This window comes from Polychytrium aggregatum, assembly GCF_025602895.1.
Source record: "Polychytrium aggregatum strain JEL109 chromosome Unknown BJ171scaffold_27, whole genome shotgun sequence".
Classification (NCBI taxonomy): domain Eukaryota; kingdom Fungi; phylum Chytridiomycota; class Chytridiomycetes; order Polychytriales; genus Polychytrium; species Polychytrium aggregatum.
Window position 1 is genome coordinate 34,485 of NW_026516229.1, and position 12,039 is coordinate 46,523.

The 12,039-nt window shown below is 57.9% G+C and overlaps 2 protein-coding genes across 2 annotated transcripts; both read left to right on the forward strand.

Moving 5' to 3' along the window:
• Positions 1–359: 359 nt before the first annotated feature.
• Positions 360–7,638, forward strand: BJ171DRAFT_460734 (uncharacterized protein; the record flags this gene model as incomplete). Its single annotated transcript, XM_053108455.1, has 23 exons — positions 360–517; positions 664–793; positions 917–997; positions 1,176–1,252; positions 1,337–1,404; positions 1,490–1,632; positions 1,898–2,098; positions 2,229–2,370; positions 2,488–2,574; positions 2,754–3,175; positions 3,376–3,470; positions 3,636–3,735; positions 3,887–4,007; positions 4,182–4,380; positions 4,562–4,746; positions 4,857–4,999; positions 5,205–5,337; positions 5,505–5,853; positions 6,022–6,136; positions 6,302–6,468; positions 6,559–6,723; positions 6,920–7,126; positions 7,265–7,638. 23 exons carry the CDS (start codon positions 360–362, stop codon positions 7,275–7,277), a joined length of 3,501 nt encoding a protein of 1,166 aa, XP_052965011.1. The 3' UTR covers positions 7,278–7,638.
• Positions 7,639–9,128: 1,490 nt separating this feature from the next.
• Positions 9,129–11,506, forward strand: BJ171DRAFT_511326 (uncharacterized protein). The gene is made up of 4 exons (XM_053111563.1): positions 9,129–9,285; positions 9,917–10,300; positions 10,468–10,679; positions 10,799–11,506. Exons 1-4 carry the CDS (start codon positions 9,273–9,275, stop codon positions 11,201–11,203), a joined length of 1,014 nt encoding a protein of 337 aa, XP_052965012.1. The 5' UTR covers positions 9,129–9,272; the 3' UTR covers positions 11,204–11,506.
• The last annotated feature ends 533 nt before the right edge of the window (positions 11,507–12,039 follow it).

Sequence of the window (12,039 nt, forward strand, 5' to 3'; positions counted from 1 at the left end):
ATCCCGAATGATCGCTCATGCCAGCAGTCGTTTCGCCACGACAAATCTCTGTCCTTTGATTCTGAAGAGCTTCGCTATCCGAAGGGCCACAAAAACACGTCTCGGCTGATCCAGTGCTCCGAGCGGACGTGCAAGAGATTACAGGAAAAATGAACGTTGAAGTTGGTGCCTCCGAGGACGGTGGTGGGTTCTGCAGTCCAGGTGGCATGTAAACTCACGCTTGCACGGATGCGATGCGATGCGATTGCACACCTGCATGCGCGATACATCCTCCCGAGCACGGCGATCTCTGGGGCCCTCAATGCCCTTGCGCTGACGACGGCCGGGTTTTGCTTCGACCATGCTCACCGACACCGTCCATGCTGGCTTCACCTCCTGCAGTTACCCACAGGGATGGCCGCCTCAAGCTTCAGAAGAAGCAGGGCGTCGCGGACGGCAAGGATGAATCCTGGATGGACCGCGAGCGACAAAATCTGCAAGCCTACGAATACCTCTGCCACGTCGGCGAGGCCAAAGAGTAAATGCCGTGACCGGCGCTTCCCCCCCCCTTGTAAAGCCCCAAGCATATGTGACTATCGTTTGTGTGCTGATGGCTCCTTTCTCCTCCTATGCTCTCATTCCTCGCTTCTTGCGGGGATGCAATCTCGACACGGGAATGCGCAGATGGATCGAGGCTTGCGTCAAGGACAAGCTCGGCGATATCGGCCAACTCGACGAGGAGCTGCGAAACGGCATCGCGCTTGCTCGTCTGGCAAAGTTCTTTTGCCCGAGCGTCGTGAAGAAGATCTTTGAGGTGCGGAGGGCGTCGTGGGCCATTCCCCAGGCAACGCGGCAATTGTCCGTCCAACAGAGCGTTGTAGAGCGTGGGAGGGAACCCCGCCTGGCGGAGATATTGAATCGGCATTGGTACCTACAGGATCGCACCAAGCTTCAGTATCGACACTCGGATAACATCAACTATCTCTTTGACGCCATGCGGAAAGTTGGCCTTCCCGAGGTCTGGATATGCGCGATGCACGAGTCATGGATGTGGCTTACTTTGAAGCCCATGGGAGAGTCTCGCTGTTGGCTTGCGAATGATAGAGTAACCTCGGGTCGTATGCGCCATGCCTTCGTCGCTACGGCAGCGCTGCGTCCCATGGGATTACTGACGCGGGGCTGTGGATGGGTCGTAGGTCTTTATATTCGAGACCACGGATCTGTACGACAAGAAGAACATCCCCAAGGTGATTTACTGCATCCATGCGCTCAGGTAAGGCCGGCGATCCTTTGCATCGCGTTAGTGGGCGAGTCAAGCAAGGAACGCTCGCAGTGACCGGCCGACTCTCCAAAACAGTCACTATCTGGCCAAGAAGGGACTGGCACCCAAAATCAAGGATCTCCTCGGCAAGCTGACCTTCACAGGTGCAGTAGACCATCGTCTCGGTGCCATTGGATCACTCGATGGCGGATGATCAATCCCCCAACTCACCCTAACAATGCTTTGTAGAGGAGGAACTCGATGCCACGCAGCAGTCGCTCGAGCAGTCGGGCGTCAACATGCCTCAGTTTGGCAATATTGGACAGGCCCTCGCCGACGAGCTCAAGCACGTCGAGCCCACCGAAGAAGAGAGTAAGGCTGTCGCCGGCTCTGTCATAGCGACATGGTCCATTTTGCCAGCAGAATTGCGCAGGGCTCGTCCTCGACATTTTTTCCTGCACAGCTTGCTTCATGAACTTTGACTCACCCAGGATGCTCCCGTGATGGGTCCGTTCGATGCCTCTATCGGCCATCTCTTCATTAGAGCGCTTCCAGTTCTTCAGCGAAAATGAAGCCGCTGTGATCAAATGCCAGGCGGCTGTTCGCGGATTCCTCGCACGCCAGCGCGCCAAACGCATGAAGGAGGCCGAGCGCAAGCGCCTTGCGAATATCGTGTCCTGCCAGGCCCAGGCTCGCATGCACCTGGAACGCAAGCGCTACCAGAAGCGACTTCAGTACTTCAAAGACAATGAAAAGAGCATTGTCAAGATCCAGAGCTTGCTGCGAATGAGGATGGGTCGCATCGAGCACAATCGCCACAAGGCCCGCCTGGAAGGCATCACGCCGATCATTGTGAAGGTAGGAGCGACGGACGTCTGGGACTGAGAGTACGCTGCGTCTGCACTAGTCGAGAACGGCGAACGGGCTCTGGGCTGTCTTATCTGAAAGCATCATATTTGGGGGGGGGGAACCTCGTGCCTGTCTGCAGCTGCAAGCCATTATCCGTGGAAGAAAGGACCGCGAGGAGTTCTTGAAGCGACAACAGTTCTACAAGAGCCATCTGAATGAGATTGTCAAGATGCAGGCCTTGTGGCGCTCCAAGCACGTCCAGAAGGCCTACAAGTCACTAGGTTGGATGCTGGCGGAGCGAGCCAGGCTAAGGGTGCCGAGCAGCGGAGGCAATTGGGGGCAATGATCTAGAAGTGCAGCACCGGGCACTCACCGCGAATCGCCATATTTGACCACAGCCTCGCTCAACAATCCGAACCTCAAGGTTGTCCAAGAGTTCTTACATCTTCTGGAAGACACCGAAAATGAGTTTGAGGAGGAGATGGGTAGGTCAAAACTGATGGGCTTCTTGCCTGCACTAAAACTAACTGGAAAGCATGAAGATCCGGTCCGTGCCTGTCGGCCGAACTCGAGCACCAGAGTCGATGTACTGCCCTTTCCTCCAGTGCCAGCAATCAAGCCAAACTGGCGTGCCGACTCATGACACATTCCTGCTGCTGCCCAGATATCGAGGGTCTCCGGCAGCTGGTCATCAAAAAGATCCGAGAGACCTTGCAGATGGAGCAGGAGGTCAACGAGCTGGACATCAAGATCGCGCTGCTGGTCAAGAACCGAATCTCGCTCGAAGAAGTCGCGCATCTCACCTCCAAGAAAATGAAGGCCAAGTCTCTCAACGATCTGGCGATGGAGGCAACCCCGACGTTCTCGTTCAAGAAAATGGACAAGGAAACGCGCAAGCGGCTCGAAAACTATGGCCATCTCTTCCACCTGCTGCAGACCCAGCCCCACTACCTGTCTTCCACCATGTTCCTGATGAACAAGAAGAGCGGCGGGTCGGTGACCAAGTTCCTGGAACAGGTGACGCTGTCCCTCTACGGATACGCACAGAACCCGCGCGAGGAGTACCTGCTCCTCAATCTGATCAAGGTACGCTGACCGACTGTGCGTGGATGCTGTGGCCAGAGAGACAAACGTGGACCGTGTCTACAGAGAGCAACAGGCATGCAAACGAGTAGTTCCGCAGGATAATCGGCGCGGATCTAAACGTGGAGTCCATTCCGGCTTTTCTCTGCTGCTGACGACGCGCTGTTGCTGACGACGGACATGTTCTGGTCGCCTTCATCCAGAACTCGATCAAAATCGAAGTCGAGGAGATCACAGAGATTGGCGAGTTTTGGCGCTCCAATCCTCTGTTCATCAAGCTGGTGATGAACTACATCCGGTAATCACATGCTCTCCCACCCCGGTGCTGATGCGGGTCGACTGCTTTCCACCCGAGATCATCCACGTCTGCCACGAATGCACGTGCATGCTCAATTGTGACCGTGAGCCAGGGAATGTGCCATCACTTACAATCTCGACTGTATGTGCGCACGGATGTGTCCAGAGGTGCCAAGGAGAGACAGTTTTTGAGAGAGCTCCTCCAGCCTCTCGTCAACCTCGTCATCAAGGACAACAACCTCGATCTCGAGCTTGACCCCATCACGGTATGGCACTGTCACGCGTCTGCTGCCTGCTTCACAATTGGAATCACGATCGATTGTTGCAAGGGGCTGGGTGGGAGAGCGGAGCGGAGTGGTTGAATCAGTAGCTGATGGCTTGTTCGATGGGGTGCACTGATTCGCTGCCGGGTCCCAGATCTACAAGTTCTTGATTCGTGAGGAGGAAGTCATTTCCGGGGAGAAGAGCAAGCGCCCATACGACGTAACTGTCCAGCAAGCGGCCGCAGATCCTGAGGTCAAGAACCTCCGCGAGACTCGTACGTAACTCTATATGGAAGCGCGGGCTACATGACTAGCATCTCTGTCTATGCATTCCGACTGTGACCGTTGCTGCGGCCGCACCGGTGATGGTGATATCGGTGGTGGTGGTGGGGGGGGAGAGGCTACCGAGTGCGCCATTGTCCACATGACTGACCTTTCTGATCTCACAGGAACGGCAAAACTTCAGGAGATCACCTCCAAGTTCCTCGAAGCCATCTTCTCGTCCATCAAGGCCATGCCATACGGCATCCGGAACATTGCCTCCCAGATGAAGGAGGCCATGCGATCAAAGTTCCCGAACCAGGAAGAGGAGATCAACCGCATTGTCGGAAACCTGGTCTACTATCGCTACATGAATCCCGTCATTGTGTGAGTGGCAGCAATCGGCGTCGAGCGGTGGTATCGAGCGGTGGTATCGAGCGGTGGTATCGAGCGGTGGTATCTATGACTTGGCGGATGACAGGCCGCACTGTCTTTCCATCTCGGAGCCTTGGCTGACTGTGGTTTCGGTGTCCTCGGTATCGTATCTGAATCTGCGGTGGTTCTCCAGAGCACCCGAGGCGTTCGATGTGATCGAGTCCGCGATCACGCCCATCCAGCGAAAGAATCTCGCCGAGGTCGCCAAGACGCTGCACCAGATTGCAGTGGCAAAGCCGGCCGAGTTGGACGAGTCGAGCGGGCTCAAGATCTACATCTGCAACTCTGGAAAGCGGTTCTCGCAGTTTGTTCGAGATGGTATGGCGATGGCGCAGTCGGGTACTTGATCAATCAATCAATCAGTCGATGGAAGCGTTTCCTTGCCTTATCACCGTGAATTGCGCCCCACTAACTTGTCCCATCACCAGTGGCCAATGTGCAGTCGGCCGAGGAGTACTTCAGCATCGATGAGTACATGGACATCAATGCGGCCCAGAAGCCGACGATCTACATCTCCCCGAACGAGATTCTGCAGATCCATCGAGCCATCTACGACAATCTCGACGATATCGTAAGTTTGGAGATGGTCGTTCCCGCTTTCCACATACTTGCGGTGCAGCGCCCACCTGCGTTTCTGACCTGCAGCGACTCAATATTGGGTCTGAGATATTGCAAAGAGCCGCAACGAACTTGTCGCGCATTATGCGACGGGCTCGGATACTGCCTCTGGTGGCTCCATCCATGAATTGTTCTCATGATTAATATTGATTTCTCAGGCTCCCGAGAAAAGCGACCCCATCCGCCAGATCCTGGGCGATCTCGGCACGCCTCCGCCTGTTCCCGAGGGCAAGGAGGTTCCCGGAAACGAGCTGGCGCTTGTGCTCGTCAACCGGTTTGCCAAGCTTGAATGTGTGTATCTCGCTGAAGGGTCAGGAATGGCGATGGTCGACCGTGACTGAGCGGCTAGTCTTGGGGGGTGGGGTGCATATTGCGGCTGCCTATGATTCTGGGTGCGTTCATATCTGACCTGGCAGGATTAACCTCTGTCATTCCCTTCCACTCTCTGCCTGCTGCAGCGACCGAGAATGTCAAACTCAAGCACTTGCTCTCAGAGACCAAGCGTATGGTTCTCACAATTCTCCGCGTTCAGAGTGGCAAGAACATCCTCGACATTCTCGAAGCCGCCGTGACCGAGAAGGAAGAGCAGCAGTTTGCCGAGGTCGTGAGGATGGATATAGCCAAGGCCAGCAAGATCGAGTCCAAGGCTGTCGGCTCGGCCGGCGAGATCTACGGATCCAGAGATACTCTGGCGACCAAGGACACCAAAGAAACCCTGTCGCCGTCCCGAGATGCCCTCTCCCCTGGTAGCATCACGGTCTTTGGGCCGATCAGTCCGGCGCTGTACAAGGGCCCCGATGGCAACCCGTAAGTAGGGCGGCGGAATATGCATAGCGGCTCCAGGCGATGGCCTTTGAGTGAACTTGTGCGAACAGGGAGGGAACACGTTGACAGGGACTGGATGTGCTTGCCAAACTGCTGCTGATGCCTCCTTTGCCTCTCACGACTGGTGGTCCGTGTCTTGGTCATCTGCAGCATGACATTCTCTCAGCTCAAGCGAAAGGCCCTCGAGAACATGGCCAAGCTCGAGGCCGAGCAGAAGGTCACCAAGGAAAACGGGTATCAGGACATGTTGAATCTGATTGCCAAGGTTAAAACTGGTTGTCTGGTTGTCTGGTTGTCTGGTTGTCTGGGATACTCTGGAGGATCTTGCTCATGTCCGCACCTGTGGCATCGGGCCTGCTGGCGGTTTCGCTCACATAGCTGCTGATATTTGGGCTCGTCTGTTTGCCGATGCCCGTGTATGTGCAATCAGGACATGATCAACAAGCACAAGATGAGGATCCAAAGGAAGCGCGAGCTCCAGTCCCTGAATCGAACCCTCTCCAACCTCGAGCAAAAGGCCGTGTATCTCGAGGAGCAGAAGAAGACTTACTGCGACTATGTAGAGTCGTGCATGGGCAACCTGGGCAGCAAGAAGGGGTAAGGCTGCAGGATCGGGCAACTGTGGGATGGCCCTGTGTCCAAGCCGGCATTCCTGATAACCAATCCCCTCCTCCCCTGTGTCGCCAGTGGCAAGAAAAAGGCACCGCTGTTCCTTTCCAAGCAATACTACCATCTGCGCGAGCTCCAAAAGAACGGCGGAAGCGTTCCTCAGTTTGGATCGTACAAGTACACAGCGGCCCATCTGTACAAGAAGGGCGTGCTCATTGGCATCGACGGCCACTCGCCTAAGCAGTAAGTGGATTCATTGTGGTCCTCAGGAAAGCCAGACTGCGGGACAGGCGGCGCCGAGAAGTCCACGGAGAGTGCTGCATGACGATAACAGACACGTCACGAGCAGAGAGAATCGGCTGGCGAACATGTCGGTTGCTGGACCGCGGGCTGTTGCGCATCTGACCCAAGCGGCTGATCGGTACCACTGGCACTGCAGATACGGCGCCATTACGCTCACGATCTCGTCGAACGAGTCTGGTGTCTTCAGCATCGAGGCCTCGTTCATGGGCGTCAAGTTCCCCGAGAAAATGGAGCTGCGTCTGGAGGAGCTATTGCAGTACCAGTACAACAGCGTCCACACCATTACGCTGTTCGACATTGCCAAGGTCAACGTGAATCTGCTTCTGTTCTTGCTCAACAAAAAGTAGGTATCCCCAGCCTTCGACCGAGCGCAGTGTTACGGAGGCAGAGGAAGTCGTCTCGCAGAGGCGCCGCTGCATCAGCCTGAACATGGCCACTTGATGGAAATGGCAACTGACGCTCGCCGTGCTTGGCTGCCCAGGTTCTTTGTGTAGAGAGGCCCTCAAGGGCAAGCTGCCAACGGATCCGCAACATGGAGAAACCCAGGGAATGCGGCAGCCGTTGCCGGCGCAGCGGAATGCACCTGATCCGGACACATGGGCCCAGGGACACTTCATCTGGATCGATGCTCTTGGTTCTCCTCCTTTCTTTCCTCTTCCAACTCTTGCCTCTCTCGAATCGAAAACGATATTCTTTGCATGCACGCTCCCGAATTGGTCGGCAACTGAGTTTGGTGGTGTGGGCCGTCGCCGATGCCGCAGCATCAACTGTGGTCGACGAACGGGAGAGACGAACGGGCGGGGCCGCAATCCAGAGGGTATGCCGAAGGGGGGAGTCCAGCCAGTGGATCTATGCGGGATATTTCCGCCAACTGGAGGCAGGGGTGATGGCAGCATTTATGGGAGAGGATCAGGACAGAGGATCCCGTTGGGCGACAATGACGTCGATGTCCGTTGCGGCGACGACAAGCCGAGGCAAGGACAGCGACATTCAACTGCACGATGGCGAGATTGGCAGACAGCGGGCCCGGCCGGGGACAGACGAGCGGGAGGCAAGCGGGATGCTGTCTGCGGGCAGGGCCGCGCCAGAGAAGCATGTCAGGAGGATTCCGGGCATGTCCTGCAAGTGTCTGCGACGACAAGGCCAGCCTCACCCCGGCGAGCCAGAGCCAGGGCCGCCCGGGACGGAAGGGCCACAGACGCACCCCGGCCCGGACTGGACGGGCAAGCGGATGGCCGGTGGAGCACATGAATGGACGCATGGGTGCTGGCGAACAAGACCGGCATCGACAATGTGGATCCAGGGAGCAACGGCGGGCGAGATGCGGGTCGCTGGCAGAGAGCGATCCTGCGAGTCTGTTGCGATCCGGTTACCGAGCCGCAGGAGTCATGGCGACGACCGACCGATCGATCGGTGGCGGACGACACAGCACAGGCAATCTGGATATCTGCATATCGAAGGCGGCGATTTGTCACGAACGCGATTTCAAATCGATAGCAGACGCAGGATCGATGGGACGATGGAGCATCGAATGGATGGATTTGGGTGTGTGAAGGGCTGGACCGATGGACCGATACCAGGATCGATCGACGTGCCGCTGTGGGGGCACCTCCGCAGCCCGGTGCTTGTTCCAACTTGTTTCAAATCCAAGCCAGATATGGGGTCACCAAGGGGCGGGCAGGGCCGATAGAGACAAAAAGGCAATATTGGCCGATGGGGCTGGACATGCAGCAATCCGTCTGGGTCGTTATCTCGAGCGAACAGGCTTGCACAGGGCCAAGCCACACGCGCTGGGATCAGGATGCAGGGCGATGGGGGTGAATCTGGAGGGCCGATCTGCTCCCGAACGGGCGCTGCGGTGGGTGTTGGGCATTGGCCGGCACCGACCACCGCCATCGCCATCGCCATCACCGTCGACATCGATATCGACGCAGACGGTGGTCGTTGGTTGGGCTCGGTGAGGATTGCCAGGGAGTCCCCGCGTCGATGTGCTGGGATGACGGCGGCGTGAGCCATGGTGAGTGCGAGGGGCGAGAGCGGGGAGCGAGGGCCGGGCGAGGCCAGGCGAGAGCGCGGCGAGAGCGTGGCTGTCTGATTCGCCTCAGATAACGAACAGACGCGGCTGCTGTGCTGCGACAGTGCTGCGACAGTGCTGGGACTGTGATATGCTGCGTGTGCTGTGTGCTACGTTGCTACACACACTTGCACCCCACACACACAGCACACCCACCTGCTGCGCAGTGTCGCCGGCTGCGGATTGGCCCGCACACACACACACGCCCCCGGCTTGCTTGACAGCCCTCCCCCATGCGAGTCCCGCCCCATATCGCTCCGCCTCGCCTCGTCTCGCCTCGCCTCGCCCGCGACCCTCGTCGCCAGATTTTTGCGTTTTCGAGGATATAAGCAGCCCTCTCCCCCCGGCCATCTTCCGTTCTCCATCCGCGGATCTTCTCCAGTCCTCTTATCGCTCTCGTTCGCATCTCATCACCATGACCATCAACGGTAGGCTTTGCTGCACATCGCCTCGTCGGCCTGTTGGAACGAGCCGCTTGATAGATCTTGCAGATCCCCGTCCTCTCGCGCCGATCTGTTCCCGGGTGCTGCCCATCCCCCTGCTTCCTTCGCGTACTCCCACTACCTTTCGCGCTGCCGCCATCAGCGTCCACAATTCTGCTCTATTCTTCATCCGGCGCCGCTTCTGGCTCCGGCAATGTTCATGCCCTTCCCCAACTCGCCGGCATTCCAGCTGGCCACGTCCATGCCGTTTGTCACGCGTTTTCAGCAGCCCATCTCCCCTCGTAACTTTGGCTTTTGAGCCTGTGGATCTAGCGCGATAGAGCGTCTCGGCATCGTTCCAGAGCCACTGGATACTATTGCCGAGAGGCTCTATCAGCGCTGAACCTGCAGCTTGCAGCCCCTTCGTCCCACTGTCCTCGTCGTGGCTGCACCTCCCCCGCCCTCTTCGAATGCTCCGCAAACACCGACCCCGCCGCGCGGGCTTTCCGCTCCGCACGCCTTCGTCCCCATGTCTCTTGATCCCCCCTATCTGCCTGTCTCCTGGCTCTGCCGCGTTGCCTCCGCAAAGCGTCCCCCGCTGACCCTTGTCGTCTCGCTCTGTCGCTCGCTTCTGCAGTCGGTATCAACGGTTTCGGTCGTATCGGCCGTCTCGTCTTCCGTGCCTCCCTCGAGCACCCCGAGGTCCAGGTCACTGCCATCAACGACCCCTTCATTACCCCCGAGTACATGGTCTACCTCTTCAAGTACGACTCGACCCACGGTCGCTTCGAGGGTGAGGTCTCCCACGAGGGTGACAAGTTCATCGTCAACGGCCACCACATCACCGTCTACAACTCCAAGAACCCCGCCGAGATCCCCTGGAAGAACACCGGTGCCGAGTACATTGTCGAGTCCACTGGTGTCTTCACCACCACTGCTGGTGCCTCTGCCCACTTGACTGGCGGTGCCAAGAAGGTCATCATCTCGGCCCCCTCCAACGATGCCCCCATGTTCGTCTGCGGTGAGTATATGCCGTGTGTGTCTGTGGCTCTGCGGCTATGTTTCTCGACGCTGCTGCCACAAATCAAACTGGGTCTGGCCGAGCCTTCCTCCCTCCACCGCCAGCTGCGACTCCTCCGCTGTGACATTTGCATTTGCTGACGCGTGCGTGTGCTTGCTCTGCCGCAGGTGTCAACCTCGACAAGTACGACCCCTCCATCCAGGTCCTCTCCAACGCCTCGTGCACCACCAACTGCCTGGCTCCCCTCGCCAAGGTTATCAACGAGAAGTTCGGCATTGCTGAGGCTCTCATGACCACCGTCCACTCCGTCACTGCCACCCAGAAGACCGTTGACGGTCCCTCTGGCAAGGACTGGCGTGCTGGCCGTGGTGCTGGCCAGGTACGCATCCTCTCTCTGTTGCTGGTTCCTGCTGTTGACGGTGCCATTGCTGCTGTCGATGATCGATCATCCCATCCGCCACAATCCACTCACACACTCTCTCCCCTTGTGTGCTGCAGAACATCATCCCCGCCTCCACCGGTGCTGCCAAGGCTGTCGGCAAGGTCATCCCCGAGCTCAACGGCAAGCTCACTGGCATGGCTTTCCGTGTTGCCAACCCCGATGTCTCCGTCGTCGATCTCACTGCCAAGCTCCAGAAGCCCGCCAAGTACTCCGAGATCGTCGCCGCCATCAAGGAGGCCGCCGATGGACCCCTCAAGGGCATCCTCGGCTACACCGAGGACGAGGTCGTCTCCACCGACTTTATCTCCGACCCCCGCTCGTCCATCTTTGACGTCAAGGCCGGCATTGCCCTCAACGACACCTTCGTCAAGCTCGTCTCCTGGTACGACAACGAGTACGGCTACTCTCACCGTGTCGTTGATCTCATCATCTACATTGCCGGCAAGGACGCCCAGGCTTAAACTGCCCCGACGTCTCCCGGTGTGCCGCAAAGAGATGCATGGCCGGTCCTTCGGAGTCTGTGATCCGCCGTCCTGCGCCGTGTCCTGTGAGCGGCGGTCGTTAATTTAGCACCATCGCATGGTGTGCAGCGGCGTTGCCCGCCGGCGACAATGTTGCTGGTCGGGCGTCGGTGTCTGTGACCGCCGTCTCTGCTCTTGAGCACGGAGCCAGTTTTTTTCTTTTCTCTCCCGTGCTATTGCGTCCTTTGCCCCCCCCTTTCAATATGTAAATGTCTTTTTCAAACACGACTTTTTGCCAAACAACAGCGCCTTTCGTCCATCCCGTGGGTGTGTGGCTGGCGTGCGATCATTGTGTGGCTGGCATGTGTCCGTTGTGTGGCCGGCTGCACTCGAGCCGGCTCGATCCGCCGCCACCCGCTGCGCCACGCTGGTCTGGCCAATTGCGTCCGTTGGCGGGTTTGTGTCACCGCCGCCGTCGCGCTGCCTTTTTTTGGATGTTTCCTGATACCCAGCCCGACCCGTCCCACCACCTTTCACCTCCGTCAATCCTCGGACTCGCTCCGGGCTTCTTGTGCAGACCCTCATTCTCTCCCGTCCTGTCTTTGTATCTCTCCCCCCGCCATGGCCGATAAGCTCTGGTCCATTCAGCCCGAGGCCGTCACCGACTGGTCTCCCCGGCCCATCGCCCGCGGCGGCTTTGGCGAGGTCTACAGCGCCTCGTACTTTGGCTCCAAGGTCGCCGTGAAGCAACTGCTTACCGCCTGCAACCCCAAGGAAATCGCCGAGTTCCAGCGGGAGATTGACGTCTGGTACAAGCTCACCCATCCGCACATCCT